Raw genomic sequence first — 13,783 nt, forward strand, 5'->3', positions numbered from 1 at the left:
TAGAGAGCAATCATATCTCCCCTCAGCCTCTGTTTTTTAGGCTAAACAAGCTAGCTCCTTAAGTCTCCTCTCATAAGGCAGGGTCTTCATTCCTCTGATCATCCTAGTAGCCCTTCTCTGCACCTGGCTCCAGTTTGAATTGATCTTTCTTAAATATGGGAAGTTTCAGAGTAGTAGCCGTGTTAGTCTGTATTCGCAAAAAGAAGAGGAGGACTTGTGGCACCTTAGAGACTAACCAATTTATTTGAGCATAAGCTTTCGTGAGCTACAGCTCACTTCATCGGATGCATTCAGTGGAAAATACAGTGGGGAGATTTATATACACAGAGAACATGAAACAATGGGTGTTATCATACACACTGTAAGGAGAATGATCACTTAAGATGAGCTAATACCAGCAGGAGAGCGGGGGGGGGGGCGGGGGGGGCTGAAATTGTGGAAAAGCAGCATCACTTGCCCCATAACCTCAGCCATGCAGAACATAATGCCATCCACAGCCTCAGAAACAACTCTGACATCGTAATCAAAAAGGCTGACAAAGGAGGTGCTGTCGTCATCATGAATAGGTCGGAATATGAATAAGAGGCTGTTAGGCAGCTCTCCAACACCACTTTCTACAAGCCATTACCCTCTGATCCCACCGAGGGTTACCAAAAGAAACTACACCATTTGCTCAAGAAACTCCCTGAAAAAGCACAAGAACAAATCCGCACAGACACACCCCTGGAACCCCAACCTGGGGTATTCTATCTGCTACCCAAGATCCATAAACCTGGAAATCCTGGATGCCCCATCATCTCAGGCATTGGCACCCTGACAGCAGGATTGTCTGGCAATGTAGACTCCCTCCTCAGGCCCTACGCTACCAGCACTCCCAGCTGTCTTTGAGACACCACTGACTTCCTGAGGAAACTACAATCCATCGGTGATCTTCCTGAAAACACCATCCTGGCCACTATGGATGTAGAAGCCCTCTACACCAACATTCCACACAAAGATGGATTACAAGCTGTCAGGAACAGTATCCCTGATAATGTCACGGCAAATCTGGTGGCTGAACTTTGTGACTTTGTCCTCACCCATAACTATTTCACATTTGGGGACAATGTATACCTTCAAATCAGCGGCACTGCTATGGGTACCCGCATGGCCCCGCAGTATGCCAACATTTTTATGGCTGACTTAGAACAACGCTTCCTCAGCTCTCGTCCCCTAATGCCCCTACTCTACTTGCACTATATTGATGACATCTTCATCATCTGGACCCATGGAAAAGAAGCCCTTGAGGAATTCCACCATGATTTCAACAATTTCCATCCCACCATCAATCTCAGCCTGGACCAATCCACACAAGAGATCCACTTCCTGGACACTACGGTGCTAATAAGCGATGCTCACATAAACACCACCCTATACCAGAAACCTACTGACCGCTATTCCTACCTACATGCCTCCAGCTTTCACCCAGATCACACCACACGATCCATTGTCTACAACCAAGCTCTATGATACAACGCATTTGCTCCAACCCCTCAGACAGAGACAAACACCTACAAGATCTCTATCAAGCCTTCTTACAACTACAATACCCACCTGCTGAAGTGAAGAAACAGATTGACAGAGCCAGAAGAGTACCTAGAAGTCACCTACTCCAGGACAGGCCCAACAAAGAAAATAACAGAACGCCACTAGCCATCACCTTCAGCCCCCAACTAAAACCTCTCCAACGCATCATCAAGGATCTACAACCTATCCTGAAGGATGACTCATCACTCTCACAGATCTTGGGAGACAGGCCAGTCCTTGCTTACAGACAGCCCCCCAACCTGAAGCAAATACTCACCAGCAACCACACAACAGAACCGCTAACCCAGGAACCTATCCTTGCAACAAAGCCCGTTGCCAACTGTGCCCACATATCTATTCAGGGGACACCATCACAGGGCCTAATCACATCAGCCACACTATCAGAGGCTTGTTCACCTGCACATCCACCAATGTGAAATATGCCATCATGTGCCAGCAATGCCCCTCTGCCATGTACATTGGCCAAACTGGACAGTCTCTAAGTAAAAGAATAAATGGACACAAATCAGATGTCAAGAATTATAACATTCATAAACCAGTCGGAGAACACTTCAGTCTCTCTGGTCACTCGATTACAGACCTAAAAGTCGCAATATTACAACAAAAAGACTTCAAAAACAGACTCCAAGGAGATACTGCTGAATTGGAATTAATTTGCAAACTGGATACAATTAACTTAGGCTTGAATAGAGACTGGGAGTGAATGGGTCATTACACAAAGTAAAACTATTTCCCCATGTTTATTCCCCCCTCCCGCCACTGTTCAGACATTCTTGTCAACTGCTGGAAATGGCCCACCTTGATTATCACTACAAAAGGCTTTCTTCCTCCCCTTCCCCCGCTCTCCTGCTGGTAATAGCTCATCTTAAGTGACAGGTTTCAGAGTAACAGCCGTGTTAGTCTGTATTCGCAAAAAGAAAAGGAGTACTTGTGGCACCTTAGAGACTAACCAATTTATTTGAGCATGAGCTTTTGTGAGCTACAGCTCACTTCATCGGATCTTAAGTGATCACTCTCCTTACAATGTGTATGATAACACCCATTGTTTCATGTTCTCTGTGTATATAAATCTCCCCACTGTATTTTCCACTGAATGCATCCGATGAAGTTAGCTGTAGCTCACGAAAGCTTATAGTCAAATAAATTTGTTAGTCTCTAAGGTGCCACAAGTACTCCTTTTCTTAAATATTGGAGATCAGAATTGCACAGTATTCTAGATGAGAGGTCTCTTTGTACCATCTTATACAATGGTAATAACACTTCTTTGTCTCTACTGGAAATACTTGCCTGCTGTATCCTAGGGTTGCATTAGCCTTTTTCACAGTGATGTTTCATTCATGCAGACAGTGGATAAGATTTTCAAGCTTAGGTGATTTACAGTTAGGCACCTAAATAATCTCTTACACTTAAAGAAGTGGCCTGATTTTTAGATGGGTTGAATGCCCTCAGCTCTCTGTGAAGGGCACATTTTGGCCAGAGTATTGAAAGCCAAATAAATGTCTCCGCTTTTCACTGGCACTTGAAAATGAAACCCAGAAACCATGGCACCATCTAAATCTTTGGGGTAGACCAAGGAAAGTCAAATATTCAAGGCACCAGTCCCTACATACAACAGCTAGTCAGATCCAGAAGAGCAGTGTTTTTAATCGATCAGATAAGTAGAACAGTTGGCACTGGTAATGCAGTAGCAGCAAGAGCCTCTAGTCCAGTGGTCTCCAAAGTGGGGTGTGCACACTCCAGGGGTGCGCAACACCATCCCTGGGGGTGCGCGGTAGGAGGAGCACCGCCGAAGGAGTGCTGCCGACACGGCGGCAGCCGTGCTCCTGGACCTTTGATTCTTCGGTGGCATGCCGGCGGCAGGTGTTTTTTTTTTAAATTTCCCTAGAGCTGGCCCTGGGGGTGCGTGATCCAAAAAGTTTGGAGACCATTGCTCTAGTCTATCACTCAAAACCAGCCCAAGATGCTAATGGCCACAAGTTGTTTCCTTTTTGAGGACTGCCTATTGGCCCATATGAAGTGAATTGGAAGTCTCAGTGCAGGCGATAGCAAACAGATGTCCAGCTCACAAGCTGGCACTGGCTGTCCTACACCTGCCTTTACAGACACCTATACAGCCTATTATCAGGCTGTTCTATAGTTAGAAATGAGTCTTCAGTCTCCAGGGCTGTACACACCAGCTCTAAATTCACTTAAAACAAAGAACTCAGGGAGAGCTGCTGACTTTTAAAATCAATATTTTATTTTACTTGAATGTGCAAATAAATATAAAAAAACTACATTCAAAGAGCTGGCAAAGCAATTACAAGCCCCAAAGCAAAGATCCTTCAAAAAAATGGAAGAACAAACTTTCTTTAATCAATTTCATGCTAGAAGATAGACAGTGTTCAAATGCTGAAATCTCAAATGTTAGCAGGCCGCTCTCAAACACATTGGCACCACCCACTTGTTTCATTCACATCATTTGCTACTATCACATTTGAGACAATAGTGCTGTAAATGATGAAATTCTCACTTAATCCATTCAGATTATAAATTAAGGTTTACAAAATAAGGATGCGTAAAAATACCTGAAGTACACTTAAAAATGTTGGGGAGACTGACCAGGGTCCATGCGTGTATTAGCCTTACGCACCCTGGGAGACTTGGAATCAATTGCATTTTAAGCCACAAGTTGCAAGCTACTTTCTAGTAAACATTTGTCTGTATCACAAAACCATAACAAAATTTGGCACAGTTGGTCATCTCTGCTTGGGACAGCAGAGTGTTGAACAGGACTGAGGTGTGTTTGTAGAGCTGTGTAGAGGCAAAAGAGATGTTGCACTAGTCAGATCTATCCTAACCTTTTACAGAGCTCCATCCCTTACCTAAAACAAGCCAAGGGCTTTGAAAAAACCTTCATATAATTCCTGCCACGGGCATCAGTTGAGCCCTGGACAATAAGAATTTGGGTTCATGGTACAAAGCGCACTGCTGGCAATGAATGTGCACGTAGCCACAAATGCCAAATGGCCAGCCTTGCTGCCTCCCATTCACAGATTATTTTGCAAAAAAGAAACAACTGGTATAGTTTTAGGTCAAATGTGCACAAATGGCCCATTTCTTCTGCTGTCAAGGGAGACAACTGCGAAACCAAATGCAGTACAGTGGGGTAAACATAGCACGACTCCGATAGGCTGCTACTTGGGTCCAGCAGAAATTATAACCATAAAAACCAAACCACAGAAACAAACACATTTGGGGGTCCAATTCCCCGTCCACCCCCACAAATGTCCAGGAGTCCTCGGAGTCAGGGCTGAAAAGAAGCTAGATTTGCCTCATGACACAATGTATTTTACACAGGATTATGTGATATTCCCAGGCTCCTGCAATACACAAGTGAAGTCAGGATGGGGTTGCAGGGCTGTCTTGACTCTGAACTTTCTGGTTCTTTTGCTAGATTTAAGTCAGAAGATGAATGTAGAGTTTTGTGTGGTTCAGAGCCCGGTGGGTGGGTGGTTTGTTTTTTTTGGCAGAGTTCAGGAAGAGGTACAGAACGTGTCAATGGAATAGCTTGTCTACACTGCTTATGCCTGGACAGAATCCTCCCATGAATACACATTTCTGTGTGTCACTGCAAAAGAGAGCATCTGTACAGACATCAGCAAAAGAGCAGTATCTAGGAAACCCTCCAAGCCAATACAAACATGCTTTAAGAGCTCCATCTACTGATCCACTTTGTAAGTGTTACTATCCCAGCAGTACTAAGATATGTGTCTGCAACACAGAGTCTCCAGAGGCTGTCCATCAGCATGCAAAACACAAACAAAAACCCAGACCTCCTCATGGATTTTATTCCAGCTTCAAGCAGTTCCTGAAATGAGAAGGCAGGATATTGCAGTGTGACACAGTTTTATAAAGATCAACAAGGGATCCAATACAGAATTCTCTGCGGAGGCAGAGAATGTGCCTGGGCTCACTTGCTCAGCAATGCAGCCCATGGAGCCATTTCTGATTAGCGCCTGCTCTGAAACTCTTAGCCAATCTAGCTGTTTTAAAATTCGAGGGTCTCATTTCCCTCCCTTGAGGTCTCAAGATTTGGCATTTCCCCACCACAGCAGCAGTAACGCATGTGGCATTCATAGCTTCATTAGTCTGAACAGATAACGCAACTGAGTCCCTGCACCCATGGCAAAGCCACTGCTCTGGGCCCACTGGCCCTGAGGGGTTATATTAAGAAGTTCTGCAGACTGAGGCATGGCATGAAATGCAGAGGGACATGAAACATTAAACACTTCAAAAAGATGAGGCAGCTGCCAGGGTCAGCTCTAGCACCCATCATGCTCTACACTGACTAGAGCATGCAGCCCCCTCAGCCACCCCTGCAAGCAGCCAGGCCAGCTTGCCCTCTTCCTCCAATGCAGCAGCCTTTGGCAGCTCTTCTGGAGCTGAGCACTTGGCACCACCCAAGTAGACAGCCCACCTTGCTCAGCCTTTCCCACTCCGGCTGACTTGTGGTAGGCCTGATGCTAGAAAGCTACTATACAGAGTGGCAATGCTAAGAGCCCTCTTCCAGGAATGGCTTTAGCGCTCTTCACAATGACATGGCCTGGAGGATTACACTGCAAGGAGACAATTCTATGCCATATGGAAAATACATCATAACTCAAAGTAAAATGCTGTTTGGATAAATATCATTAATACATACATTGCATTCCCACCACTATTCTCAGAGTAAAAGTGTTTTGCCGGCAAAGCTCCTGCTTGGCATGGTCACGTGGATGAGTCTCTGCTCATGGTGAGGCCGGACGGCGACTGTACTGGACTCTGTATCTATTCACAGGGACCCCATGGACATTCACTGTCTCACAAGTTGTTTTGCATGGGACCATGTCCTCGTCCTCATCGCCCATTAGCCAGTCTTGAACCAGTTCTGCTGCCTCCACAGTAACATTCTCTTCTAGCCACCTGCTGTGCCATTCATCAAACTGTTGGTGGTGCTTGAGCAGAACCATGGGCTGCACCTGAGATAAGGACAGTAAAGGTCACTGAAAGGCTCATAGGGGAGAAGGTTAAATCTTCAGCTCTCTGGACACTTGAGACATTCATGCTTTAAAACAACCAGAGGAGCACATATCCCTTGTACCTGCTTCTAGAGGCCTCTGCTTCTTACATGGAACTATCCTCCTGTACAACTTGCATGGTAAAGCTATGGCTAGTAAACTAAGGTATACAGCATTTACCAGTTCCTCTGCTATTTCAGCCAGCGTGGAGATGTAACTCCAGGGAGCAGTCTGTAGGAATTCAGCCATGAGACTCCTGTCACTGCAGGTGTCGCAGCTGAAGTTCCCCATCTCTGCCAGTGCCTGAGTTGTTGAGAGAATAACAGGACATGCACCTGCTTAGCTCGGGAGAGAGTCCCCCGCCTGTACATGTAATCCTCAGAGTTCATGATGAACATCATTTTGTGGGTGTTGAGCCTAAACCTGCAGTCCATGTTGCATGCACTCTCCACCCCGATCAGCCTCTTCCAGGAACTCTTCACTTCACTCCGCAGAGCTCTCACTTGCTTGCATTGCCACTTGCGGAATTTCTTAAGGTTCCTAGGACAAAACCAAGTATTATGAAGTAATTTAAAATCCCTGGCTATTCAGCTTCCACCCTCCTAGTCACCAAAGATCAGAGCGTGAAATTCACATTCCTATGCCTGGCTCTTCCCAGGAACTTTGCTTCCAGACCATCCCCCTTACCCCCAAGGTTGGCATACTTTTGTGATGAAGTGCAGAAGGGACTAGGCCTTAAATTCCCCCCCAAAAGAGGGACTGCTTAGAAGACAGTCCCACTCTCTTCTCCTTATTGTACACTTAATATTGTGTGAAAACCTGACTGCTGCCCTAAAAGCCCTTGTGCAGAGCGCCACACACTGGTTATAAACCTGCAACCCAGTGGGTCTGTATTTCCCTGGAACAGTGTGTACAGTATATTGGTTTTGAGGTGCTAGGGATGGAAAGTGCAAAAGACATAAAATTTTAAGGGACTCTGTCACACAGGACTAGAACCAAAATAATCTCAACACACAGGGCAGCAGCAGAACCAGCTGTCGTGGGCAAGACACCAGGAAAGGGGAGAGCTCACCTTTGCAGAAAGACCGGTTTCAGTAAGAAGCCATCGTTCTGGTTGTTTGGGACGCCCTCCACCCCAACGTACTGTTCCATGTAGTTAGCCAAGTGCTATACAAGAAAGACCGTTTCCAAGTCATATCTCCCCAGCCAGAATAAACTCAGTTGCCTTAATAGGGTATTTCCAGGCTGCTTTTAAAGCTGCCTGTACCTAACCCAACCACCCTGAGCCAATCTGCGTTTAAATCCACTTCTGTATCAGCAGCCTCTATATCAAGGAGACACAGTCCTCCACATGCTCTACCCCAAGTACACTCATTGTCCTGGGAAAGCCTGTCCCACAATTTGGAGTGAAACGGAAGGGAACATTCCTGGCAGCCTCCTTTGTCAGTGGCACAGAGGTGACTCCATAGTCCTTGCAGCTTAATTACCTGAACCTCCATAGGGTCTTCTGTTTGGGTCTCTTCTGTATCTAGTAGCTCGATGGTCATTATCACCTGCCCTTTCCTCTGAAGAAACATTACCTGTAATGAAGTGAGACACAAAGGATGTCACCTGGAGCCTCCAGAGCTCGGCAGGAGCCCAGATCAGTGTGCTGAATTTTCATGGAAATTCCACTGAACACAACAGATTGGAGAAGAGGTGAATATACAACATGGCACCCTGATGCTTGACCACACAGATACCTAGGCTCAGTTCTTGCTACCACTTTCTCCGTTCCTCTACACTGTGTCCTTGGGGATTTCAATGCCACCTTTATGCAGATGTTCTTTCCAACTCTCAAGCTCTGCCCTGCCCCACTCACCCTGGGTGTTCCCTCCTTCTGTGAAACCTGCTCCTCTGCCTGCCCCATCACCCTTGGCACAGTAACTCCTCAAACTCAATACATCAAAACAAAGCTCCATCCTTCCTTCCCGTCGTCCTCCTGACCCTTCGCCCTCCAAGACTGCTAGTTGCACCACTCCCCTCCTCACCACCCTGATGTTATATTGGACTTCTCTCGCATTTGCTCATGCCTGTCCAAACTGTTGCCAAATGCTGCCTGTCCTTCCTCTACAAGACTTTCCTCTTAATTCGATCCTTATTGCTAGAACCACTCTTCAAAGCTTTGGTTATCACCTGCACTGGCTACTATAACCACCATCTCCTCCCTCTGCCTCCCCACCAGTCCCCCTGGAACCAACCTCCTGGGCCTTCTGCAAAGATGCCCTAAGACTCCATCCTTCCACATTCAAATCCTTCCTTGAAACTCACTGTCCATAAAGCCTCTGAACTCTAACCCTAGCACTGAAACTCACCACACACTTTTGGACTTGCCTAGGTCTGAGTGCAGCCAGCATTCATGCTGTGCCTAAAGGGCAGAAGCCCTCTCCTTTCAGCTCTCTTTGCCCACTGCCCTGTCAGGAAAGAGCTTTGTCTCTTTATTTGCCTTCAAAGTGCCACATGCCCCTATGGAACTATCTGAAAAGTAATATATTCACTCAAAGGCTTCCTGCATGTCTGAATAAGAGCAAACTCTGATGGGCGCTTGATCACAGCCTCCTTGGCTAGGAGCTACAAAGATAGGATAACTCCCCAGCTGCCTGATCCAAGAGATAAATTAAACTCCCTTGTCCCTAAGTAACAGAATTCATCTAATCTCTTGGGAGCCAGGCTATCAGGAGAGCATCAGACTGCTGCTGTCTGGACCACCCCAGTCTGGTTCCCCTCTGCTTTGGGTAATTCCCCTGAAGCAAGCTCTCACCTTGAAGCAGTTCTCATCTGCCATGCAGCGCTCAGCCTTCCACTGATAGCTGGTCTCCTTGGCTGCCCGGACACACCTGGAGGACAGGTTGCCTCCAGCAGCACCTCGCTTTCTCTCACTTAAGTAGAGCTCTACAACCTTCAGGCAGATATCATCACTCACAAGATGGTGAAGCTGTTATCAAGAGAAAAAGGGGTCAGCAAGTTTCCACCAAGAGCGTGACATACAGTGGTGCAACCCACACTGCTCCCTTACATCTGCCCCCCTCCCGTTTTGCAATGAATGTAACAGAGGGAGCAAGAGGCAGTCAAGTCTTAAGCACTTGTTTAAACATCTAATTGCTAAACTGGTAACGGAGAGCTTGATAATGTAGTTAGTGTGAATCGTCTAACACAACTCCTAATCCAAGCTTCCAAATGGCTTTGGTGGGGACAGTCAAGTGTCATCAGCAGAGAAATCAATGAGAGGTGTAGTCGTAAGTTAACTGGCCACAGGAATTTCCGTTCACAAACTGCATTTTCTCCTGATTTTACCAATAGTCGTTTCCTTTCACTATTTCCTCAGCCTTTTTCCCATCACCTACTAACGGTTGTGTAAACACCTCAGGAGAAATCTTGGCTTCTTATGTTTGCAGGATACCTTGTAACCCTAATGTAACCTTTGTAATCAAAGAGGGAATACTGAAACGTACAGAAGCCGCAAGTCCACAGGCCTAGATTTTCAAATGCCAATTCCTTTAAACTGCGATACCCAGGGTTTTTAAGCTATGGAGAGACGGGGAGGGAAACAAAGAGTTGAATGCCTGTCTCACCAGGAGATACATTCCAAGTGTCACTCTAAGGTTAAGCTCCTCTTCACCTTTACTCTGACCTTTGCTAACTCTCTCATACACACTGAGAGACCTGTTTATCAATAGGACAAGGAAGGGCTGTCCACCAACTGCACCATGGAAGCACTAAGAGATGATTTGAGAGACGATTACCTGGCGGACAATATTCTGCACCAGCTTGTCCATGGTGAAGCCAATGTAGGCGTGGATAGTGAACATCTCCCTCAGAGTGTCCTCATACTGTGTGGGGTCAATATTCCCATCCAGCAAACTTCTCACCATATCCAAGAATGCTGGGTAGTATTCCTCCAACTCCACCTCACCTGGGCAGGAGAAGAAAGCAGTCACTGCACACAAGAGGCAGAGGGTGGCCCCGAGGCAGGGGACAGAAGAGATAACTGTGGTCTAGATCTAGGACATTTGGCAGCAAGAATATTTTTAGACATAAGCAATACACTTCAAGTGTAGCACCAACCACATCCTTCCAGATGCCACTGACAGCATACAGAAGACCCCATGAAAACAGTGTCACTATCTGAAATTGTCATTGGGGCAGTGCCTGATTCAACTCTCATACATGTGTCTGTATTTTAAATGTGAGCAACAAACTCCACGACTCTTTGTAACAGTATTTTCTCATGTTCTAGAAATACCCATATAGAAGACATAAGGTATATATCGTACAACAGCCAATGGGCTTGTAGAGGTGTAAATGAACAAAGATGTGTCCCTTGGCTTGTAAGTTATCCCCTAACTATCCTGGTTAATACATGCAGGTAACATTAGTTATGAATCCATAATTCTCAGACACTGGAGAGGTCTCAGTTATCTCTATTCCTCATATTCATGCCAGCTGGTCCCAGTCACTACAAGTGGCCTCTGCTTAAGGCACTCAGAACGCAAACAGCAAAATAATTCCCAGACTGCAGAATGCTCTTACTTGGTTGTTTCAATCTCAGTTCCATGGCTGGATCATTGGACTTTTCTTTCCTTCCCTCACAGAGGAGTTTCTCCCTCTCCTTTTCAGTCCGATACTCTAGAAGCTGCTTCTGAGCTTGACGATAAATCTTTAAGAGCCTTGAGCAGAGAGTCTGGTGAAGGCGGAGGAAGAAATACCAATTATTATTGGCAAAGAACAGACTATACACATCGTCCAGAGGTTTGTGAGACTCAGCCACAGCGGCATCACAGAACCCGGCTTTCTCCTCCAGAGGGCTGCTCAGCGGCCCTGGCACCTGTTTCTTTCGTAGCTCAGGAGCATCCAGGGTCTGTCCCTGGTGGTTTTCTCTGTCCTCATCAGTTGACTCTTCAGAAACACTGTGGTCAGGGAGCGGAGAGAAAAACAGCTCCGGTACGAAGTGATGGACTATTTGCCGAATGGTGGCTTGATCTTCCTTCTGGATAGTGGGCTGTCGTTTCACATAGTAGCTAATGAGTGAAGCTGCATCTTCCAGAATCTGTTTATCCTCATAGATGAAGATGAGGTGAGGCTCGTTCGTGGTGGCACTTCTCCCCTCTGAATGCTGCTCCTGATGCTATAATCGAGGGACAAACAAGTAAGATCCTTCTAATCCATTCCTGCGAGCCATTCCCGCCACAACACACACACAAAATCAGCCAAGTGTTGATGGCTAGGCTGGGGGTCAAGTGAGGAAAGGGGATATTTATGGGATTACATATGCTATTTCTCTTACATTTTTATCTACAAGTTATATATATTTTCGAGCATTCTTCTCACCCACTCTTGTCATCTTAAATTATAAGCTTTTCAGGGTAGGGATGGTATCTTCCTCGATGTTTGTACAGCGCTTCCCACAACAGGGACCCAATTCTGATCTGAACTTCTGGGCATTACCGTAATACAGAACAATATAAACAGACATGATCGATTGTTTGCTAACATATACACCTCATCGTAGACGCTCTCAATCTCATTCAGCAAACTCTTGGAGCGCAGGGCTTTGGTGTCATTTTGTTTGAAGTTGACGGCCTGGTGGTCAAGGGACTTTAAGTACGCCTTCTCATACTGCTCCCGCCAGATCTTGTTGAAGCCCTGCTGGGCTTCCCGCCATTCCTCCTCTTTTGCTTTTAACCTGCATAATGCAGAACAGACCATTTGAAAACCATACCACAGAAATTCACACACAACGTTTTAAAAGCAGCCTGCTGAGGCACAGCAAGACTTTCAGTATTCCCAGGGGAAAAGAAAAAAAAAGACAAGACTTTGGTAAATAGTCGTGGCTGTGAATATACAATATTTAAAAAACCTCTTAAGTGACAGAAACTCAGGCAATCCACAGTAGAGATGCCAACACCTTAACTCTGCCCTCCTTTTTCTGGAACAATTTTCTCGGGTCCTAGGAGATCTCCACCTAACCGTCTCTGTCTTACATACAAGGATTCCACGTGACCAGCCAGAAATGCTGGGAAGTGGAAATGGCTCAGAAATGAGGGGCAGAGCTAAATTTTTCTCAGGCACTAAAGAAGCTGTCACAGAGCAGGGTCCAGGAACAGTGGGTGCTGTGTGAAGATGCCGTAGATGGCTGTTGTCCCAAGTTGCTGGCTGCCAGAAGCCAGGATTCAGAACAGGAGATTTGGCAGTTGGGGATAAGGAAGTTAAGAGCCTATGCACCAGGGAGAGAACAATTGGAGGGTGGGACTGATTTTCTCTCTTTTTAAAATACATGTTGAATAGATTAATTTTAATTGTAATTTTGAAGGGAAAAACAACATGAGATGCGCACGCCTAGCAAGCAGAGGCTCTTTGGAGAAAAATGGCAAGAAAAACCTCCTGTTAAAAATACAAGTTGAGATTATATGGCACTAGTTACGTAACAGTCAATGGACCTATAACAGTGCTGCCCCACATGCAGAGATCACCTCTAACAACAACACACCCTTGGAATCCAACATGATTAATTCATGCATTGGTTCTCAGTGAAGATTAATCCATAAAGAGGTTTTTCTGTTCTAACTGGACAAAAACAATTAGAATTTTCAAAAAAAGGCCTGCCCCCCACCCCCACTATTCTAAAGTCTCATTCAAAATGACCTCCAATTAACCTCATATTTTCAAACAATAAAATCCTCCCTTCCTCTGAGTTGGACTAAGACATTTTAATGCAGAAAGGAACTTTTCTCAGCAAGCCAGAGATGAGCATAACCATAACAATGGAGCCACTCTCATGGCTCCATTACAGAGCAATACAGTGTGCAAATGTGAAGAATTCACCAGGGTGGGGGTGACACAGTTGATTGCCATGCACTAGAAATGATGTATTACAGAACCTGTATTATAGACTGAATTAAAAAAAAACCTTACATGTTAATACCAAAGGTATCTGAAACCTTTTACCCAATTACTTAGCCTTTCAATTAAACTATACGCATTTTTTATATCATGCCTCCTACAAAGAGAGAATCTGAAAAAAGTTTAATTTGAAAACGTATTTTTCAATGTTCACATTAATACAAAAAGCCATCTGAGGAGAAAGCCTAGCTGAAACCAAACAATGGCAAAGCCCCACA

The 13,783-nt window shown here is 45.5% G+C and overlaps 1 protein-coding gene across 2 annotated transcripts in view; it reads right to left on the bottom strand.

Annotated features, from left to right (window-relative positions):
- Positions 1–3,804: 3,804 nt before the first annotated feature.
- SIN3B (SIN3 transcription regulator family member B) overlaps positions 3,805–13,783 on the bottom strand; it is a 30,708-nt gene continuing 20,729 nt past the window's right edge. The window contains exons 12-20 of one of the 2 annotated variants that reach the window (XR_013348752.1): positions 12,165–12,348; positions 11,196–11,790; positions 10,409–10,578; positions 9,427–9,600; positions 8,114–8,206; positions 7,699–7,793; positions 6,962–7,166; positions 6,272–6,587; positions 3,805–5,437 (exon numbers count right to left, since the gene is read on the bottom strand). Coding sequence is in view for 1 of the 2 variants with exons in the window: in XM_077842051.1 (XP_077698177.1) it covers positions 6,357–6,587; positions 6,962–7,166; positions 7,699–7,793; positions 8,114–8,206; positions 9,427–9,600; positions 10,409–10,578; positions 11,196–11,790; positions 12,165–12,348 (1,747 nt within the window). In the remaining variant the exon portion in view is untranslated. Of the gene's footprint in view, positions 6,588–6,961; positions 7,167–7,698; positions 7,794–8,113; positions 8,207–9,426; positions 9,601–10,408; positions 10,579–11,195; positions 11,791–12,164; positions 12,349–13,783 lie in introns of both variants that reach the window. The other variant, XM_077842051.1, reaches the window with a different exon arrangement.

Source organism: Eretmochelys imbricata, chromosome 25 (genome assembly GCF_965152235.1).
Source record: "Eretmochelys imbricata isolate rEreImb1 chromosome 25, rEreImb1.hap1, whole genome shotgun sequence".
NCBI classification, from domain to species: Eukaryota; Metazoa; Chordata; order Testudines; family Cheloniidae; genus Eretmochelys; species Eretmochelys imbricata.